Here is a 23154-nt window from a genome sequence, read left to right on the forward strand (position 1 = left end):
TAACTTACACTTGTTCAAATTAATACGTCGATGAAAAATTCTTTTCTCACTTCGGTTATTCACAATGCAGTACAGAATGTTAGCCTTCAACGTTTCAAGCCGCTTGTGTTTCCAAACGTCAACTTGCAGTAAACACTTCAAAACGTCTGTTGTTGATTGGCAGCTAGCAATTTTGGGACAAGCGTCAGGTAAAAAGCACGCGAAGCTTTCCAAGTATCTGTTGCCATAACATGCAATTAAACGGCTCTTTCTTTACAACACTTGGAATCTATCACAAAATAGCTTCACAGTTGGCAGAGTGAAGTTCTGAAAGAAGGTTGTGTCGTTGTCGTATCGACAAACTTTTAAAGTTATGTGTGAGATTGTCGTGAGGCAGTGGTGTTGCTAAGGGGGAGGTGTGGAGAAAAAAGGAATCATCTGACACCGGGGGGACATTCGGTGCACACGGGGGACATCCGGTGCAGTGTCAGGGGGGGCTCTAACTGATTGTCTAAAAATTCAAAATTTTCAATAGAGCATCATGCTTCTAATGATTGATACGTTAATTATCACCAGCTCAAAAAGTGTCATTACCGTTGCCACCGCCTGTGACAAAAACAAGTGTCATTGTTACGGTCGCTGGAAACCTTATGGATTGACCACTGAAATAATTTACCATATTTTCATTTTGATTTTTAATAGTGGACAGAAAATGATAAGTAAGAGTGCTATAGGTGCTGTGAATAAGTGTTATTAAAAAATGCATCAAGCTTCCAAAAAGGTGTTGGAAACATCACGAGTAACCTTGATTGTAGTAATGGGTAAAAATAAATGAACTTTAGACCTTCAGAAACGGACAGTTTTGCAGAGTTAACTAACTTATTTACGTGATACAGTTACAGTAGTTATGAAATCTGTCCAGTTTAAGTTAACATGTTATAAAATTCAACATTTCCCATGCATAACTCTAAAGCCGGACAATTAGTATAAAATAAGTAATTAAAGAGAAGTTGAAGAAAATTTTCTTTTGCGTAGTGTAAGCAGGGGCGAGTTTAACTGATGGGGGGCCCGGGGCGCCAAAAACTTTACAAGGTAACTCGAAAGTCACCCACACCGTTGCTAATGCCTTTACACCAGGCGTCAGCAAACTCAGTCGGCCAGCGTGACTAAAAATTAACCTTGAAAGAAAGGGAGATATTTTGCAGAAACTTCAAAAGCTGAGAGCAAATGCTATTAATAACACAAAATCACATTTTTTTACGTTGGGGGGGGGGGGCTTCAAAAGGGGATCCCGGGGAAACTGCACTTTCTGCCCCTCTTAAATCCGGGCCTGAGTGTAAGGCGTAGACTACTTCGTAAAAAAAACAGTTTGCTTTCGCATTTCTTGGTAGTGCAGAAAGCTATAAAACAGAGTGTGTTCATATTGGACGCTCCTACAATATTTTTGTTACAAGGCAGTGAAAAGTTGTACTTTCGGTTTTTGGTCATTAATTCTGAGTTTTCGTTGTTGCATCAAAGCTATAAGTTATGGATTGCGGTTGCTAAAAATCACAAATGGAATTCAGGTAGTTCCTGTATACGTTAAATTTTGATCTTTTTTTTTTGAGTAAGGCAGCGTCGTTACCAATCGTTGCACGAAATACAACTATAATACAGTAAGCCATGGAATGGGCTAATATGGTCATTGGTCATGTGGTGCTATATTCCATTCTTCGAAAACACCATCATATTTTTCGTTTTTATTGTGTGCTACAAAAAAATGGCGTATTAAATCATTGTCTTCATTTGTCTTGATTTTTTCACCTTTTTTAGTGGAATACAAAAATGCTTCATCTCTTAATAAATGTTCGTATTAACACCGAGTTGTTTGTATAGTAAAGTGATGGGATGATTTGATTTCCCCCGTTTATGATGATGATGATTTCCTCCACTCAAATTTTTTATTTTATGCTTAAATTTGTTTTTATGTTTGCTTGCACCACAGAAAAAAATAATCAAAATTATCTCTGTACAAACGATAAGAATAATTTATTACCATTACTCTCCACTACAAACAGGGCCGGATTTAGCTGATGGGGGGGCCGGGGCACTTTTAAATCGGGAGGCTCCCCGTGCAAAAAAAATTTTGCGCTTACGGCGCGAAAACCCACCTCTACGTCTACAGTAGCATTAATCCAGTACTGCACAGCATTTTTCAGAATCTTCAAAGGCTGAAAGAAAGAAAAAAGAAAAATAACACAAAATCACATTTTTTTCACGTAGGGGGCCCTTCAAAATTCGGGGGCCCGGGCACCTGCATCCTCTGCCCCCCCCCCCCCCCTAAATCCGGGCCTGACTACAAAGAAGCTACGCCGATTTATCTAAACTACAGCAAGCACACTAAAACTAAAGCACAATAAATTTAAAAACCGGAAACATAAACAGAATTAAAATCTCTTTGCAAATATAATATCATTACAATTGAACTGAAATGATAGCGTTTATTCGCATTAATTTACACTGTCTTGAAATTTTAGTTTTGCAAAAAAATGCAGTTTTGTATTATGATAATTGTATTTTGCAACATAACAACTTTACAGAAAAAAGACTAATCAAGTTTTTTTGAACATAGCCTACAACAAATTATGCCATTCTAAGACAATTAAAAATTGAACGAAAGAGAGTTAAGTTATCTACACAGCAAGGTTTCCTTTAAACTTTCCAAAACTAGGTATTATTTTTTAACAATCTGGGTTGTTGATCAACTTTAAATGCCAAGATCTGAAGACACCACCTTACCACATTGCACGAAAAACGGTAACGTGCAATTAACTACAACCAGAAATATAAAATTACTTAAATCCTTTTTGGACGAACCAAGTTACAAGCTGACAAATCGTTACCGATACGAAGTTAATGGCAAGGATCGTTCTTGGAAGACATATAATTTTTACAATAGTTTTAGTATGGAAATTTACGCTGAAGAAATCTGAGGCTTCATGATAGACTCGTACAAAACCACAGCAAGTGCTTTTCGTGTTTAATTCCATGAACAAAAGGCGTGAATCATGTCAAGTTGAATTTAATAAATTTCGAATTAGCCGATATAATTAGGCGATAGGAAACCGAGTCATAAGTAGTCAGTCATTATAAGTAGGCTACGTAGCTGATGTACTAAAAAAAGCGTAGGCCTAGTTTCAGTTTTGGATGTCTGAGCAAGAATTACGTGACTTTGTCGCTTGTCCTTGCTACAAACTGTCAGAAGATACTTTATTTTCTTAATCATTTGATTCTTTTATTATGTAATTTTTATGTAAGTAAGCTTTATTATAGCCTTTGTATCTTTTTATTATTGTTACCTGTGTAACTCCTCCGACATGTCTATCTGACTACACCCCTGGATAGTTTAAAAGTCATCTCTTCAACTTTTTTTATAACCTGCTGTTATGCACATGTGATCCATCGTCATCAGCGCAATCACATCTTTGTCATGAAAACAAAGTTCGTACAAGCTGCAAACGGATTTGCATTAAACGTTCGTTGACCTTCAGGCTATTAAGGCGAATGTTTAATTTGTTGTTGCTACGGCAGGGATGTCCATCTTAGCGAAACAACAACATGCAAGTTTATGTTGTTCGTAAGATCAGCAGTGATTACTAGTTTGCATACCACGTTTTTAGCTTCAGGCTCATCAGAGTCATAAATGAAACCACTTACAATATGTAAAATGCTTTTTGACGTTGCTTTCATCAGTTTGGGCTACGACACAGTTTTTGTCAGTGAAAAAGCTAGTTGAAACCGCATCTTGCAGACAGTAAAATCCGTCATTTTTACATTAATTTAATGTCTGCTGACGTTGAACCAAAGTAAAAATGACGGATTTTGCTGTCTGGAACTTGACTGTTAGTAATAGAAAATTAGAATTGAAAAAAATGAAAGTGTTTTGTTCATTGCCATCAGTCATTGAAATGTAGCAGAAAAATATATTCTAACATTATCATAGTAATCAAGCAATGTCTATTGTATTGCAAGGACTCCAATTTTACGTGAATTTGAAGCATCTGATAATACGATAACACCAGATAGCATCTGATAACATATAAACCATTTTGTTCAGTTGAAGAATTTTAAGTGTATTGATTATTATGTAAGTTACTGTATTTTTAGTGTAGCGTACAAGAAGATATTTGTCGTAAAGTGTTCTATTTCAAGCATGGCAGCCAAACATGTGTTGGTCTTTTTCCTTGTTCTGATTTTGGTAAGTCCGAGATGTTTGCTTCATGTTGACGCCACTAAAGAAGTAGAGTTATCTTATGACAATAATTTCCAAAAATAACCACTTAAATTTTGTTTTTTTTCTGCAATTTTAATGTTAATTTACATGTTACTTGCCAGTCACAGTATACCAAATTGGATTTTGGTTTGCTGTGCGGCGATTCTTGATAGAAAGTTCTCTTATGATTCAAAGCAAATTTTGTACATTAACACGGTAGTTAATTATGATAGGCCAGACAAGTATTAAATTTTACTAAAGGAATGTTATTGACTAAAATTTGTAGCTGCACTTCCATACTGTAACTTGATGCAGATAAAATTTCAATCTTTACTTTAAGAAAGCGTTAATTAAGAAACTTAAAGTACAATATTTATCGCCACAGAAAGCAATTAACTGCAAAACTGTTTTTGGTGTTTCAAAGTGGAAGTGATAAAAAGAGTGTAGTCTTAGAATGTATATCTTACTGTTATACATTTATTTTACTGGTATACGTTAGTTGTTTTGAATATACAGCAATGTACAAACCGAAGTAGGCTGTCTTAGTTATCAGTTAATTTACTGCGCTATTAGTGTTAATGTTTAAACTGTTTTATTGAGAAAAACGCAGTGTTTTTGTAAGAGGCAGAGGGAGCATGAAGAAGATGAAGTTCACTATTTGGAACGATGGTGATGGCTGATGCTTTTTAAGTCATTCGTGGCATATTACAATTTTAGATGAAACCATCAGACCACTGGCTGTAAAATATCCTTAAGCTAACAACACGTACCATTGTACATGCACTAGACAATAAAATAGTCACCTACTTCAGACTATAGTCGCAAGAAAGAACATTTAAGGGCAAAATAGCCTATATAAGCTGCATGCCTCATGCAAGTCTCTTCGAACACATTTGTTTCTCATTGTTTTGTTTTTTATATTATTTTGAACTCAGATTAGATTTCTTTATTGCTTTAATCTTAGAGCTTAGATTTAGTTAAATTTGAACTTGTGATTTGTTTCTCATCAATGAATAATTGAAATTTATAGCAGGAATTATCAAAAACTTTAACAACGTTTGATTTTATGAATTTGTTTTTCTCCTAAACCTGTGATCCAACTAAACCTGTTTACTACAAACATGCAGGGACGAAACATTTTTTTCATAAAGCCTTTAATGTATTTTTTGAAATTGTGATCTTGTATTTTCAGAGCGACTTGTCTAGTTCTTGGATACTTGCTCCAGCGTCGGACAACTATCAAGACGATACAAACTATAGCAGCAATGAGAATCAATACGATACAAACTATACCGATTTGTACGATAGCAGCAATGACACGGCTTATGACTACACAAACTACACCTACCCCGACTACTCGGAAACGTTAAACAATAACACTAAAGCAACACCTGATGGACATATTGACTATGAGCCTGAGCCACCCCACGACTTATTTTCTATTTACACTGATGGAATACGTAAAAACAGAGGCTACAATTTTGACTTTAACAAAGTGGAGGAACATATTAAGAGTATTGCTCAGTACAGGAGACTTGTAGAAGTGAGTCAAACTAGCATTGTGTTTAAAAAACCACAGTAAATTTGTTTGACACCATGGGCTCTATCCAAGGGGGGGGGGTGAGGGGGGTGATCACCCCCCCACTAATTGGAGTGGGGGGGTGATCAATGCAAAATCACCCCCCCCCCCCCACTCATTTGGCTTTGAAAAGGTTTTGTGATATTTTATTGATCAAATTTTGAAAAATATATTTTCGCTGTTGGCACATTTTGAATTTTTTATCAATATGAATATATATTTCATTTCAATATGATTTTTTGGTTTGGCAACCCTGAACTACGAGCCAGGCGTTTACACTGTGTTTTAACTTAGCTTGCTTGGTAGCCACTTTAACAAGAAAAAATTCTGCAACTGCAAATGACTAGAATGACACCGCCAACCAATCAGAACATGTTATAAGAGGCTACCGTCCAATTGTGACTTTCTCGCACTTAGCCAGAGAATTAATCTTTGCTTTGAACTTTATTTGGTAATTACAGAAGAAAAAAGAGCAATAGCAGTTGTGAGAATCGAACCCACGTCAATGAAATGACTACTTTCTAACCCTAACCCCTAAAAAGCCAACCAGCTGCCAACTTAGTCGGCAGCAGTGGCCGAGTGGTTAGCGTGTTGGGCTCGCAGTCGAGAGCCTGCATGTTCGACTCCACCCCCCCGCACTTGCTGTTGTTTCTCTGGGGAAGAAACTTCACTATGAGTATAATTGCCTCTACTCAGTGATCGATTTCGAGTAATGGGTAGTACCAAATTTAAGTCATAAGTAGAGTAGACAACCGGAAACAGACATTGCCGTCGGCTGCAGCGTGGGTCAGGTGTACGTCAGAAGGCGTACACCGATGCATAGCGCTCAAGTCCGCTTTCTCGCCATGCAGGGTAAAAATATGAAAAACAAATAAACAAACAAACAAACAGCTGGTAGAAAATCCAGCACTTGATTTGCTTTGTATCATCTTCTTTTCGCCCTTTTTCACGTCACGAAAAACGTAGTTTATGATTGGTTCGAGTTTTCATTTGCAGTGCCAGAAATATTTCTTGTTAAGTGACTACCAGTTTGCTTACCCAAAAATGCCCTTTCCGAAACATACTTTGTGAAACGACTTGGAAACCCTATGCTTCGATCAGAAAGAAGCTGATGCTGCAATGGGGGGTCTGGGGGGCGCAGCCCCCCAGAAGTTGAAATGACTATGACGATTTTAGCCCACTGTCAAAAAATCACCCCCCCGAATTCTAAAAGTGGATAGAGCCCCTGTTTGACACGACAGACAATGGAGGCTGGTAACGGTCGGAGACAGCAAATGCAAGAAGATTTGACGTTTTGGTGTGGCCTGCAAATCTTAAGCATGCTCATATCAAGAAAAATGCTAATAAAGCGGAATGACATATATGCAAATGAGAAAATTGTTTTTCATCCTTTTGCCTTTTCGACAATAGAATGCGTTGTTTAACCTATATTCAAATAAAAGTTCTTGGAAAGAGGTGTTTAATCTTTTTCCAAAAACTTCACTTTGTTTATTTTAGATAGCCGGAGAAAGGTAGGCTATAAAATGCTGTCATCCACATAACAGAAAGTTGGTCACCAGAGAGATGTTCTCAGATAACATGTCATATTTGGCAATGAGATTTAAATTTCAAGTATATTTCCTTGGGCTAAGGTAGCCTACCATTGATTTTTCACCATTCTTATAAAAAAAAGAAAAAATACGTGCAGAAGCGAACCGACATAAATTTAAAATATTTAGATATTTCTTGTCCTTATTTACGAGATTGTACACTTTCGTCAATGTTGCAGAGCAAATCACTTCATTCATCAAAGCAATCTCCATGAAGTTTTTCATCTTCTTGATAAAACTTTTCTATAAACATTGTTTTAAACACCCCGTGGAACCTAACACAACATGCAGAGTAAAGAGATTTAGGCTGCAATTAAACCTGACAAAAAACAAAAACAGTTTATCGTACATAAAACAATGCTCGATATAGGACACTCAGTTTTTGTGTCTGTTTTAACTATTTCAAATTTTATAAAAGTAACAAGTAAGTAATATTTTCCCCTTATAAAAACCTACTGGTCACAGCGGTAAACCATAATCTCTTCGTGGGAAAATTGTAACATGAAGTTCCCGGATCCGTTCGTCTGTATGTAATGACCGAAAAGAAACACTCTTTCGAAACGTCTATTCAAAAAGTGTATTCCTGTAAAATTAGCCCGCGGCTATCGAAAATGGGGTGCAACGCCGTACACCACTAAAAACCTGTCACTACAATCCAAACTACTTAGTCCAGCTAGCAGCACTAAGCGAAACAGTAAAATTTGCGACTAACTTCAAGCAACCATTTTACGAATGATCAGAATACATGGCAATATCTCAAACTCACGTACGCAGTTATGTGACGCAATAATGAAAGGAATTGTGATGCAATTCAAACAGGTGTTCAAAGGTGATGATGCAATGTTTCATCAAGACTTACGAACGATGGTGCAATATTGGCTCATTTTTTAGGAACAATTCCATGACGTAATACGCTAAGATTCAGTAGACCTGAACGGTTTTATATGACGTTTGATTTGGTGAACCATTGTCGGGAACATAGCGACCCCTAGTTATGACAGTCTGACATGGCATAACTAAAAAAGAATTGACGACAATTGTGAGCCAATGAATAAAAAACACACGATACACAAATTGTTTGAATCACTCACGTTTAAGTTAATACGCAAATACAAAGGGCATGCAAAGAATGAACAGCAATAAGAATAAAACACAACGATACATGAAATTGGTACCATATGTACACACTAAAATGACGCTATATACAATTGTTGCGATAATAACCGACTGTTCCGGGCTCAGACAAGTGTCGGTCACCGCAGACAGAACCAGGCTCAAACCCTAACACTTAGGTGTTCTTTACGGGGGCGAGGCACGAAATATCCCTCAACACGTAGTCTACTTTCACTTTCCCCGTACTCTCATCATAGTTGCAGACGGCAACTTTAGCTCTCCGAACCACAGGCTTCCCTTTCCTAATTTGTGGGACCACCTCATGCACCCTCCCAAGTTGATACTTCCCACGTTTACCAATGTCTTGGAGAAAACCCACCACTACAAGTTGACCAGGCTCCAAATTCTCGGCCATTTTTAATTATTTTTTCCGGCCCTGAAGCCCTGGCAAGTAAAAATCGATCCATTTACTCCAAAACTGCTGAGAAAGTGACAAATTGAACCGATAATCCCTTCTTAGTTTGTCACGATCATGTGGTTGCCCAACAGCACAGTATGGGTTTAAGTATGGGGTCAAAAGTGAGGCAGGGGTGATGACAGTAAAATCCCTAGGGTCGTCACTCAAAGGTACCAAATGGCGTTCGTTCACGATCCGAACGGCACTGCCTGCGTACGTAAGCAGTTCAATAAAATTGGGCTTACGAATTGAAGAGTCCAAAATGTGAAAAAATGCAATTTTAAATTGTTTTACCATTGCTTCCCAAGCGCCACCTTGCGCTGGAGCATAAGGAGGTATAAATTCCCAGTTTATCTGCTTCTGTCTCAGGGCGTTGTGAAATTCAGCTGATTTTATCAACTCGGGTAACTTCTTAGATGCCGCCTGAAAGGTGCTTCCATTATCGGAATAGATAGCATTAACCTGCCCACGTAAATCTGTAAACCTAGTAAAGGCAAGTGAAAAATCACTCAGCGACAATGACGTAACCAGCTCAACATGAATAGCGCGAGATGCCATACATGTGAACAAGAGTCCCCAAGCTTTTTTGTGACTTCTACCTTCAACAAAAGTTAAAGGTTCAAGATAGTCTAAGCCGCAATCAAAAAAGGGTTTCCTAAGCGCAGTTGTGCGAGACAAAGGTAAATCAGACATAAGCTGCCTTATAGGCCGCGCTTTCTCAATCGCGCATACACCACAGTCATTAAGATACCTCTTCACGGAGGCATTACCATTAGCGATCCAAAACTTCTGTCGCGTAGACAACAAAGTGTGCTGTACTCCACAGTGCGCATTTCGATTATGATGCGACAGTACAAGCCTAGTGAAGGGGTGTTTCGAAGGCAAAACGATCGGATGCTTTGCTTCTAGAGAGATCTCGGGAGAATTACTTAAGCGCCCTTCAATGCGGATTACACCAGCGTCATCTACACAAGGTCTGTACTTTTTAAGTGAACGCAATTCTTTCAAGCGTTCCTTCTCACGTTGCGAAGCGCCAACACTACCCCGCTTTATCACTTCTTCAAGGGCATCCAGCGATCGCTTGGTCATTAAATGTACCACATCGCCATACACGCTCTTCTGAACAAACTTCATAGTCAACTCCAAAGCATTATTAAGATAAGACGCGTCCAGTTTTGGCTTCACAAAGCTACGCTTTTTCAATTGTGACGTCACAAAGTATGGTAAATACCATTCAAATCCCTTGACATTTTCTGCTTCACCAGCACGCTCGATATAGCCATTAGATTTAAGATCTTTCATGGTGTCAGTAAGGAAATCACAAAGTTCAGGTTGTTTTAAAGCCTTCTTCCTTAAAGCAGCAGCTTTATCTGACGCCAACACAAAATTGTTAGGTAAATCAATAACTTCTTTCAACGGCACAGGTATCTCAAATCGACCATCTTTCAACTCAATATTCGGTTCAACAAGTTCTCTAGCCAAATTGTCATTGCGAGACAATTCACAGGTTTCATTTTGCAACGTCAAATCCTGAATGACTTTATTCAGGTCTGCTATTTCCATATCCCGAGACTCAATTTTACGCTGAAAGCCAGAGATGACATCCGACTCTAAAGACGTCTGCACTCTGCACACGTTAGCAACGCTTTCATCTAAGGGTGACTTACCACCACAAGCCAACCAACCGAGAGGAGTGAGTAAAGCATGCGGTTCACTACGATTTTCACCAACACACTCTTTTTTAGCCCACATCAAATAAGCGTTGTCGTTGCCAATCAGTACATCTACAGTACTACAATCATTCAAATGAAACATATTCACGTCATGAAAATGACGAAAACCACTTAAATCCTGCTTATGCGGTAAAGTTTTAACATCGTCAGCCCAAGCTGGGTGAACAACCGAGGATACATGACAAAACAATTCATCCGTCTCTAACGACTTGATGTTGAGTTTAATAAGGTCAGCACAAGTAGCTTTCTGACCAGCCAGAGTATCCATTTTGAACGACGCTTTATCATACGTTTTAAGGCCAAGTTCACACACCAAATCACTCGAAACAAACGTCAACTGCGAACCAGGATCATGCTGACAATATACCAACTTCGATTTGCCAGTCATTGGATTCAAAACACGAGCAGCAGTAACGCGGTTAAAGGTTGCTTTAACATTTCCAATGTTAACATTACGCACAGGAACTCTGGCACCAGCATCATTTTTGCCGATCGAATCCAGAGAATCACGTGATGTCACATAAAAATCATGCAGAAGAAAATAGTGTTTCCTATCGTTGTTAGGCCCACACTTACGACAGTTATTTGCATGAACGCAATCCCTAACCATATGCTGGCGCAAACAATTCAAGCATTTGCCAGCTTTCACAATGACATCTCTCCGATCTTTAGGTGTCAAGCGCAAAAATTCTTTACAATTAGACAAAAAATGATGTTCGACTTGACCCCGTGACGAACAATAAATACATGCCGGTTGGTCCTTACGTCTGGCCTCACCACCGCGCGGTGCGCCAACAGCAGTCGAGTACTGCGAACTCCCTGACATGACATTATCATGGGGTTTTACCGACGTCTGCCTAACCGGACATGAAGGCAATTTTCCTTTACCAAACTTTTTAAATTGCTGCGACTCACCAGAATCGCCCATTAGCATAATGCTAAAATCAGTCGACTTACGCGTTTCCTCCCGTACTACAAAATCGAACAAACTCTGAAAAGTAGGCTCATCAGTGCTACCATACTGATCACCTAAAAAGTCAAGATAACGCTGTTTAGCGTCAAACGGGAGTCGCTTAGCCAAATCCAAAACAAAACGTCCTTCTAATTTATCACACTGACCATAAGCTTGCGCGTAAAGCAAACACTGCGACAATTCATCTTTAAACTCTTTCAAATCACTGGAAGAGATCGAAGTTAATTTGCTACCATAGCGATACTTTCTAATTTCTGGTTCGGCGAAAAGACCTCCACGAACTCCAAAACGTTGGGACAAGCGAGCTAACGACATTTCTATCCTGTCTTCCTCTGACAAGCCAGGAGTGTCAGAAACCAAATTAGCAATCGTTTGAGCAGCTGTCCTAACACAAGCTGCTTGTAACAAAGTCAAACGAGTTCCTTTAAAGGGCGAAGCTGCCATCAAGGCCGTAACACGATTTTTAAAGAAGACAAATGACATATTATTACCATCGTAACCAATCAAGGCTGCCTTATCGAAGAACGTCCTACTATTTTGGTATTCAAAAAAGCAATCCTGCTGCTGAGAACTTAACGTGTGGATTGCACTGGTCCACTTACAGATTGAACAGGCGTCTGGAAAAGGTTATGTAAATTAAACTGCGATTTATGTTAACTTCTGGAATGGCTAGAAGAGCCCTTCTTAAAACTACGCCGGGAGCCCAACTCCGAACGATATTCAGCTAAAAGTACCTCTTTACGTTGTTCAGCCCTCAACTGAGCGTCTTTGAGTGCGAACTCAGCAGCTCTCGCTTCGGCTTTCGCGGCGGCCTCAGCAGCTCTCGCTTCGGCCTCAGCTCTCGCGGCGGCCTCTGCTTGTATGGCCTCAGCAGCTCTCGCGGCGGCCTCAGCAGCTCTCGCGTCGGCCTCAGCTCTCGCGGCAGCCTCAGCTCGTATGGCCTCAGCTCGTATGGCCTCAGCTCGTATGGCCTCAGCTCGTATGGCCTCAGCTCTCGCGATGGCTTCAGCAGCTCTTGCTTCGGCCTCAGCTTGGATTTGAAGCTCCTCTCGTCTTAGCTGTAGGTTAATTTGTGCAACTATCCGAGACGAACTCTTAGACATCCTAGTGCTTACATTTGAGGCGCTATCCTCAGGATGTATGTCAGCATCCAACATATCTGTGAACTCACTTACTTTTTGTTCGAAGTTATTTTTCAACGAGTTAAATTCGGGATCTACCCTATCACGAAGTTCGGCCAAAATTACAGAGTTAAAAATTTTACTCAAAAGAGCATGGAAATGCCGTAATTCCTCTTCTAAAGTAGATAAGTTAGATTGAAAAATTAACAGTTCCTGCTTATCACTCAAAGAACCTAGGGCTACAGAAAGTTCCCCAATTTGAGTTAAAATATCCCTTCTAAGATGCCGGGCCTCTCGAACTGACTTAGCCTCATCGTTACTGGGTCCCTCCCCAGAATGGCCTGCCCGACCGCAAAGAACATCATCAGGCTTAAACTCAGTCGAGTCGATGGCGGCCGAGTCCCTGTCGCCACCGAGTGCAGACATATTAAATTTTGGGACTAAATTTAACAATTAAAAAATTAAGTCACACAAACACACAAATTATTACAGTAGTTATAAAAAACTTAACTGCAATGACCGTAAAAATACAAAAAGAATTTAAATGCACAATACCGTAGTTGTACGGGTATATGAAGTCCGACCAAAGTTCCACAAAACTTACTTGGATTCGTCCACTTGAATCTTCAAGCACAGATCGATTGTCTTTAATCTTTTTTCTTGCCAATGAATGTCAATGTTGTTTTTTCTTCAGAACCAGCAAAGAAACGTCTTTAATTTTTAGCTTGAATTTCTTCAGTACCGTACCAACTGAGAAGAAATGTCTTTAATTTTCTTTTGCTTCTGTAGACTACCAACCAACAAGATCTTCTTTTGTTATATCTTTGCTTCTGTAGCCTACCAACCAACAACTTCGTCTTTTATTATTTTGCTTCAGTACCAAACACTAGACAGAGTAACGTCTTTTATTTTTTATGGTCACAGCGGTAAACCATAATCTCTTCGTGGGAAAATTGTAACATAAAGTTCCCGGATCCGTTCGTCTGTATGTAATGACCGAAAAGAAACACTCTTTCGAAACGTCTATTCAAAAAGTGTATTCCTGTAAAATTAGCCCGCGGCTATCGAAAATGGGGTGCAACGACGTACACCACTAAAAACCTGTCACTACAATCCACACTACTTAGATAAAAGACGGAAATTTTGTCCAGCTAGCAGCATTAAGCGAAACAGTAAAATTTGCGACTAACTTCAAGCAACCATTTTATGAATGATCAGAATACATAGCAATATCTCAAACTCACGTACGCAGTTATGTGACGCAATAATGAAAGGAATTGTGATGCAATTCAAACAGGTGTTCAAAGGTGATGATGCAATGTTTCATCAGGTCTTACGAACGATGGTGCAATATTGGCTCATTTTTTAGGAAAAATTCCATGACGTAATACGCTAAGATTCAGTAGACCTGAACGGTTTTATATGACGTTTGATTTGGTGAACCATTGTCGGGAACACCTACTGCTTCGAATATGTCCACAACATTGAATGGCCAGGTAGGCTACGCCACTGGCTCAAACTACATTTTACAGTCTGAGTCAATTGCTCGTTGAAAGTGACAAATTTCCACTTGAAATCATTTATTTTATGATAAACAAGAAATTGCAGTGGAGTTCACTCTACGCCATTTTCCAGTGTACGTTATTTCCCTTTGGTGATGACTATAGAAAGATCATGCATGCAACAATAATAATATTATGGTTTTGTTTTTGTCGCTCTACTTACTGCTAAGATCTTTTAACGAAAGGTCTCACTTTTAATTTTGTATCAGATTTAAGATTTCACAGCATTATTACACAACTTAACCTCCCTGCTTTATGCAAGAAAGAATATTATCGTTACCGATTTTAAAGCCTTCAGTTTGACCAACTTGGAATCGATCTCAAATCTACCACCACCAGAGCCGAAGGCGAAATCCTCGGCTTTTGAGCTGGTTTGATGCATGCAGTAGAATGGCCTATCTCATAGCATGTCATAACGTGTTTGTGATCTGTTAAACATGACAATCAGCGATAGTATATTTCAGGTTTTAATTGTTGAAATCAAACGAAGTAAATTGAACAAGTCATCACAAGCACATGGTGTGTATCAAACTGACGTCCAGGTGAGAATTCACTTAAAAAATGACATATTTAAATAAAAACAACTGCACAATACATAACCTTAAGAAATGTGGGTTTCTTGAATTATGCTGAGGCATTAAACTATGATGCAGCTGGCATATTGCAATGCAAACAGGGGGAAAAACAAAATGTTACTATTGCTAGGTTTTAATTCCTTTTGACTTATTGTTTATTACAGGATATGCATACTGCGGCTGTTGAATACTTAAAAAACGCTTTCGTCGAAGCGGCAACAGCACAAAATGAAATCGAGGATGGTTTGACAGAGCTGAGTGAAGGCAAAACAGAAGCAAGTTTAAGGTAAATCAAGCTTGCTCTATATCAGGGGTGACGAACCTTTTTGCGGTCGCGGGCCACTTTGTCAATTACACATGAGTTATCGGCCGACACAACTTTTTAATCGTAACCTACTATGAAATTATGCAATCCTGGTTCGACTCCCGGCTTATGCTGGTAGTTGACAAACACTGCTCACCTCTGGGTGTAATAAATTGGGTGGGTGTAGTTGCTGAAGTAAAGGCGGCCGAGAAAAAGGAACTGGCCACCCTACTCTCGTTAGTGCCGAAGGCTTAGAATAATGAGAACCTTATCTTCTCATCCCTCGATGCTTGAATTCAAGTATGGCACTCACCTTTACCTTTTACCTACTATGAAACCTTTTAGAAGCGACTCAAGATATTATTCATGAAAAGTAACCAACAGCAGATGAAAGTAATAAAATCCACACAGTTGAAATTATCTTACACAGAATCGAAACATACAGCAGTAAAAAATAAAAACAAACCAACTTGAGCAAAAAGGATGGAGCAACAGTAGGCCTACTTGCACTGATAATGAAGACAGTTTGATTTTCGAAGCGTTTGCTTTCATATGGGTATGATTTCTTCTTTTTTTGGCTCTATCCTTTTTGCTCAAGTTGACTAAATGTTTCGACCATTATGCTCCGAAACAACAAATCAGTTAATGAAATTTCTTTTTCAAACAACAAACAAAAGCCCATGCGAATCATACAGCTGAAGCTATCTAATGCAGCATTGAAGCATAAAATAGTAAAAAAATAACATTGAAGCATTGAATTTTTTTGGTTAGTGCGATTTTTTGAAAAGTTTTTGCTTGACAAAGCGTTCAATATTAGGTCAGACAGACGATGTGGCAACTCAACTGCATAGGCTTACTAAGATTTTCATCTGTCAGCCTCGACGTGTAACGACTTAGAAATAGAGAAAATATTAGAAAAAGAAAATAGCAAAGGAAAGGTGTACCAGTGAAGGCATAAAACAGCTTTGAGATGTCTTTTGTCTTTTATGCATAAGCGATTGTTAAATTGTTTTGCGGGCCGCACAAAATTCTTTGACGGGCCGCAGGTTCGTCACCTCTGCTCTATATAATGGGAAACTGTAATCTGCTGCTTGCTACAAAATGGGCTATAGATTACTTTGAATGCTTGACAGTCTATGCGGAAGCATTGTTGTTAGCTTATACATACATATTACATAGTCTACCTTTGTCTAAAAAAAAAAATTAAAAAAGTGTGGCGTGTCACAGTTTTGCTGTTAAAGATATTCATAAAACATTCAAAAACAAAATTTTCTTTGCAGGAATCAAGTTGTGGTGTCGTTCAATTCTTTGCGAAGCAATATAGCTGATCAGACAAGAGCTTTGTCCACCTTGTCTGACGACTTAGATTTGACGAGAGATGAATCGATCGGCAATGATCAGAAACCAAAGATTTTTACTGATGAAGAAGAATTATTTTTGGATATTTTAAACCGCAAGTCTAATATTATCAGTGATGTTGCTAAAACTGAAAACAACAAAAACGATGACTACCGTGATGATGACATGGAGAACCACAAGGATGATGATATTATTATCAACAACGAGAAAGACGAATTTGATGATGAGGAATACAAAAATGCTGATGAACCACCAAATTTTGCTTCCCTTGGTGATGGCACAGACGAAGGTACATTGCTTGAAGTCGATATTGATGAAACTAGTTATAACCAGTTATTTGAGGAGGATGAAACTGGCCCGGCGCAAGACCAAAATATTGCTGTACTTTCAAATGGTCAAATGTACTCAGGAAAATCAGCCACTGATGCAGAAAATGATAATAATGTTGAGATATCTGATGAAAATCCAAAGATATCACATTTAAGTAATGATCTGAAGTCGTATTTGCTTGAAAAAATTGAGAAAATCGTTAACCAAGATAATGAAGGCAACACTATTGACGTTGATGAAGATACTATGTCCATTGATACTACTAATGACAATAAAAATGAAGTTATTCCAGACACCCTATATGATGAATACCAGGCACTAACAAATTCAGACACAAACCCAGATGCTCCAAGATTATCTTCTGTTATCAACAATGGGTCCCAAAATGGAACTAGACCTTATTTCGATGGTAAAATTTTAATTGGTGATCGTTCTCTTTTTAAAATTTTTGATAATGGGGAAAAGGATGCCAAAGAAGTAGACAATAATCTTATCAACGAAGATGATAACGCTGACAGTCACAAAACAGATCCTATAGACGAAGACTCGTTGTTGGATTTTAGTCAAAAAAATAATTCTTCTCTTGAGAACGATAAAACTGATGATGGAGACGCCACAGCAGATGATAAACCTTTTAAGGTTTTTAAAAATGACAAAGCAATGACAGTTGGCTCAAATGCTCCTAACTTAGATGGGAACATAGAAGATGCTACAGAAGCTGATCAGTTGTCAAACAATTTAAACCTGCTTGAATATATAAACGAAATGAGCTACCACAAAGTCAATAAGCTTGACCCCGAAATTATTACAAACGAAAGCAAAGCGTATGAAACAATCAGTAGGAACTTGATTGATTCGTTTGAAAACTATTTTAATGGGGAAAAAGACAGCGACGAAAATCTAGCTGACAAAAATCTAGAAATAGTTCCTACGTATGCTAACACAAAGCACGCTTGGGAAGAGTATTTAAAAAATGAAATACAAGAAAATATGGATTGGAATAAACAATTAAACAGCGACAGCGTAACAGAGGAAGAAGTGGAATTCTTTAATGGGGTGTCTCTTGATGCAAACGAAGATCTTTCTAGTTATCAAGATATGCTGACTGACAAAGATATTGATCAACACCAAGACATGAATGCTGAAGGAGTATTTAAACACAACTACGTTTCTGCGTTGCTCACGGCCTGCATCTGTTTACTGGTTGTCCTGATCATCGTATTCTTTGGCTTGATCGTTATGAAAAAAGGAAGCGCTCGTAGAAGGTATGGTGGCGTGCAAGTGCCATATGCTGTGATGGAGAAGAAGTCCGACTATTGTTACGAAAAACGCTATGAAAATCAAAGCGATAAAAGCAAAGTGTATGATATTGAAGTGTAAAGTGGATTCTTTTTCTTAGATTTAGTTGTCAACTGAAGTACCCTACAGAAATTAGTTCAACCTTCATTCAGCGAATATATTACTCGCTGAGCAATCTGATAATTATTGTGTAATTGCAATAATTATTCAAACGTTTCAGACTTCCTTGAAATAATTGATGGTTTTCACAAAGTAAACATCGTTTTCGCCTACGGCTTATTGTGTTTTAAACATTTGCTATAGGCCTACTGTAATTTTATGTAAAACGGAAGAAAATAACTTTCTTTTTGAAATAACAATGTACAATTGTACATTTATGACAAATGTAAATATCATGCAAAGGAATTTTTGATGTGAAAATAGTCTTCTATGTAAGCCTACTATGGGCTTACAGTATTCTTCGCTCGGCTTCAATTCGCTGCGTGAGATAACCAGTGTGAATCTTCCATTTTTACAAAGATCAGTTTGTATAGCTTCTTGTTGCAATGCCACAGCTTCCATGTTTCACTGTCGCGATCTCTACAAGAACGTGAATAAGGCGATTACTAGCTCTCTTGCCTGCAGCTATTTTGTGCCAAGCCGATATTTACAAAATAAACTCTTAATTCCCTAATGACTAGTAGGGCAAGTAAAGTCAATAAAATCAATTTGTTTTTAGTAACTTATTGAGATGTGGTATCAAGCAAGAGTTTTAGACACAAGAAGTAAGTTTCAAAATCTTAACTTGGTAAGTCAATAAAAAGTCAATTTTGTATCGTTTGGTCAATTTTTAATTTTAAATCAAGAAAGTCATTTTTATGTAGGCTCGTCACATCCAGTCCTAATGTTTTCCGTCAAATGCTGAGAAAAACTGATACAAACAACTTTTTGTTCATCGATCTCAATCTGTGTTTTATTTAGCTTCTTAAAACATAAAAAAAAAACACTGCAAAACAATGACGAAATTTCCAGAATAATGGACATAGAAAGACCAGAAAGTTGATTGAGCGCAGGTTCGACACCGTTCAAAAGCATGTGGCTGTGTCTTCGGCAAGACGCCGAAAGGCGTGTCGTCGAAGGATTAATTTAGTAACTCACTTTCCCAAAACAGTTTATTTAGTGCTGAGGTGGACAAACTTGGTATAAAAACATCGCAGGGTATTTATGTTTTTGTCGTATACATGTTGAAAACGAAAGAGATAAGCATTAACTTCATTATGCTATAGCCTATACCGGCCAGTGGCGTATCCAGGGGCGAGTGGGGCGATCGCTCCACTTCTAAAACATAGAAAAGTAACATTATTCACAAGGTATTTGCAAGGTTGGATTAATGTAGATCAGGGGTTCCCAACTGTTGGAAACCCCTGATGTAAATCATTGTGTTTTGTTGAAATCGCCTCCCTCTCTTAAAACCTCTTGCTAGATCTGCTCCTGATACCAGCCAGTAGCGTGCGGTGACCATTTTTTGGGTTTTACTTTTTTACCAAAACTGCAAACACACACACCAGGTTTGCAGTGTGCTCAATAGCTGTTCAGATCATATCAAAACAAACTGATGTGACATGATAAAAAGAGTCACTGTGCACATCAAGCATGTGTTTAAAACATTCTAAAAAATGTGAACATCCAAAAAAATGATTACCGTGCGCCACTAATCACCAGCACCTAGAATAGATGTATTTAAAAAAGTAAAAAAAGTTGTTTCTTTCAAAGCCGGGTATGAACAGCAATCGTGTCACCACATAATCCAAACCATAATGAAGTTGTTTGAACAAAAAGTTGTAAAAAAAGTGCTATAACTTACAGTAAACAATAATTTCGTTTTTTGTCATTTCGCGTCTCATCGTAGACTACTGTATTGTTTTGATGTAGTTGCTCGTTTGCCTATTGCAGCATTTGTTATTCTGACCGTTCGGTTATTATAGTCAGGTCTCACTCTGTCACAATAAGCAGAATATACTAACTTACAAGTAGTGGACAGTTCTATTTAAAGAACTTGTTTACAGGAGCAATGTTTATATGTTTGGAAATGCTGGTTTGTTGATGTAAAAATTGTTGGTTAACCGGTTTTGAGTTGTAAAAATCAAACAAATATATTATCTCAACAAGTACTTATTGTGATTATATCAGGATATACGACCATCACATATGATTATAAAATCAAGACTATACTGAAAAACTTGAAAGTTCATCCGGACAATTATCGTTTCTAGCACTAGTTGCAACGTTCAACTGATGAAAGCGAAAGTAAAAGCAACAACAAACAAGTTAATTTATTGCTGCACTAACGTTTCGCACATCATGACAATGCGCATCTTCAGAGCGAGTGACATACAAAATAAAATTTATAAAGTTATATAGGCTAGCGCACTGCAGTGCGGTTGAAGGCAAGAAAAACTGAAACACACATTACTTTAAACCAGGGCTTCATAAACTTTTTTTCTTGCGACCCCTTTTAAACTCGTAAAACTTTTCGTGACCCTTCACGGTTAAAATGATAAATAAATAGTGCGCAATATAGGTAGCCTACATTTGTGATATTGATGAAAAGGTTTTCAAATGAACACTTCATCAACGTTAAAAACGCTGACTCGCACAAATTGTCGTCGTAGGCTCCAGCGCGTGTCCGAGCATTGGTTTTATTTCGTCGGATGTGGCTTTGGAGGCCTACTCTACAGTGGAAAAGACATGGCCAAAAGTCACATTGTATGGAGAGTTGGGAACGTGGTTATATTAGCTTTTTTTGTAATGTTTTATTTTTTCTGAATCTTTTGTATCCTGCCCTCGTCCTCTTCTTTCAGATTGACTTATCACTAGCAAGTTGTTCCCACTATTCTAAATCAATGTTTGCCGGGTTGAAGGAGACTTTAACTGATCTTTGTAATTGCGTCATTGGTGAGACGATCCTTTCAACAAGTACCCAGCATTTGCCTCAATTTCTCTGCTGGAAATTTTCAAGACAAATACGTCAAAACAAACGACAGGAGTGCGGTTAGACCTACTGCTGAATCAGGTCATGGTATATATTTCGCTCTAACGTTAAGCCAAAAAGTGTGAAGGTTTTTACATAAAATTTATACATTTCCACAAAATTTAAACTTTAAGTTTGAAGATGGATCAATAATTTCTTTCTAAGATAAGTGCTCGGTAGGTTAGCTACTTTGTTTTTGTGTTGCAAATAGGTTTTGAATTCAATATAATTTGGCATTGTCCAATTGTGGAAAAAAATACTTCAGAAACTGTCAACAGATTTAACATACGTTTAATAACCAAAGGCTTAATAACATTTAATTTCACATCATTGTTAACCAAAAACTTTTCAGTAAATGAGAACATTTCAAATGAATCATTTTCAACTTCTTGTTTCCAGATGTTTAATGTGTTGATGAACGCTTTTAGATTTCAATGTAAAACAAATGTAAAAACATACATGTTTTCTCTATGGAGGGACAAATTAAGTTCGTTCAGTTTTTTAAGAAAATCTGATAAATAGCTTATTTTCAAGAACCAGATGTAATTGCGAAAATGATGGGCAAAGTCTGCATTTTTTTTTTGTTAGAAAAATCAAGACTTCAATTTTCAACACTAACAACCTTTTTAGCTTCAACTTTTGAAAGCCATCTTACTTCACATTGCAATAAAAGGGTTTTGAATTCCGATTCCGTTTTACCACACCAATTTGCGGAAATACGCGTACTGGGTGCATTGCTCTCAACGTGTTTGGTTACAGTTCATAACTTGCACAGAAGTGTTAATATGCAGTACTTTGAGTAAAATTGACACACTCTCTGCGACCCCTGAAGTTCGTTACGCGACCCCTTGCGGGGTTGCGACCCCCAGTTTGGGAAGCCTTGCTTTAAACTAAAGGTTGGCCAAAGATGTGTGAGCGGTTACTCCCCACGTTAAATTAGGTAAAAACTTTCAACATTAAATGTAAATTTGAAGCATTGGAGACCAACAGAAATTCGAGACGAAATTAAATTACAATAATGTTTCCAACTGTGTTCAAAGTCAAAAGTAATACCAATGCTGCGGCTGCGCATGCAAAATAAAACCAATGCTGCGGCTGCGCATCCGCCCCCCTCCCCGCCTCCGGCGCCCCTGTCGGGAAAGGTCGAATCAAGATCTAAATTTGCAACAACGAGATGGCAAACCTCATTAAAAGTAATTTAAAATGGGTAGGGGCCTACCAATGTCTTGTAAGGAAGAGAACAAACTTCTAATGTAGTTGTTTGTTTGTTTGTTAAATGATGATATATGGAAATGTTGATCTTCGGACGACTAAAGCTTAGTCTGAAGATCAAACGACATTTCCTTGAAGTGTACAGGCAAAAAGTTCAAGCAAAGTTGCTTGCTCTTGTCATTTGTTCGTTTACAAAACAAGGTGTTTATTTACTGTAAACTCGAGCAATTCTTTTTCTTCAAGAGGTTTTTTCACACATCGTTTTTGTTTTGTATGTATTTAGGTTATTGTAGTGCTCCAAGAGTAGCCTACTTTTGGACTCGGAATAATTTTAAAGTCCTTTATTTTTCCACTAGGCCAAGGAACAACAAAAACTCCGCATATAGTCTTTGGAATCCTGACGTTTTCTTTAAAGCTGTCTAATTTGAGGGCCTGGGCTTCTCATTATCGAGTCACAGGGCTTAAGCTTAGCTTATCCTTTCAACGACCCTGTGGAAGACCATGATCTCCACCAACATCTGCGTCAGATCAAGCACATAATCATTATCAGTGAAGCCTATAATATATAGGGTATGTGTCTCTTTGCCAGAAATATCAGGTTATTTAACGAAGTTTTATAATACATGTTCTCTATTTTGTCTTGAATACTTTCTTTAAAATTTTATTTTCTGTGCTGCTAAAATTGTAAACAAAAGTCATGCGGCTCA

The 23154-nt window shown here is 38.1% G+C and overlaps 1 protein-coding gene across 1 annotated transcript; it reads left to right on the forward strand.

Moving 5' to 3' along the window:
* The first annotated feature begins 4086 nt into the window (after positions 1-4086).
* On the forward strand, positions 4087-20364 carry LOC145783519 (uncharacterized). Its single transcript, XM_082595407.1, has 5 exons — positions 4087-4216; positions 5424-5774; positions 14823-14900; positions 15098-15219; positions 16518-20364. The coding sequence occupies exons 1-5, from the start codon at positions 4172-4174 to the stop codon at positions 18304-18306; spliced, it is 2385 nt and encodes a 794-aa protein (XP_082451533.1). The 5' UTR covers positions 4087-4171; the 3' UTR covers positions 18307-20364.
* The last annotated feature ends 2790 nt before the right edge of the window (positions 20365-23154 follow it).

This window comes from Aplidium turbinatum, chromosome 14 (assembly GCF_918807975.1).
Source record: "Aplidium turbinatum chromosome 14, kaAplTurb1.1, whole genome shotgun sequence".
NCBI lineage: Eukaryota > Metazoa > Chordata > Ascidiacea > Aplousobranchia > Polyclinidae > Aplidium > Aplidium turbinatum.

Coding starts and splice junctions, on each gene's coding strand:
- LOC145783519 (XM_082595407.1), top strand. CDS start 4,172: ATGGCAGCCAAACATGTGTTGGTCTTTTTCCTTGTTCTGATTTTG. Junction 4,217..5,423: donor TTTTCCTTGTTCTGATTTTG/GTAAGTCCGAGA, acceptor TTGTATTTTCAG/AGCGACTTGTCTAGTTCTTG. Junction 14,901..15,097: donor TGTATCAAACTGACGTCCAG/GTGAGAATTCAC, acceptor TGTTTATTACAG/GATATGCATACTGCGGCTGT.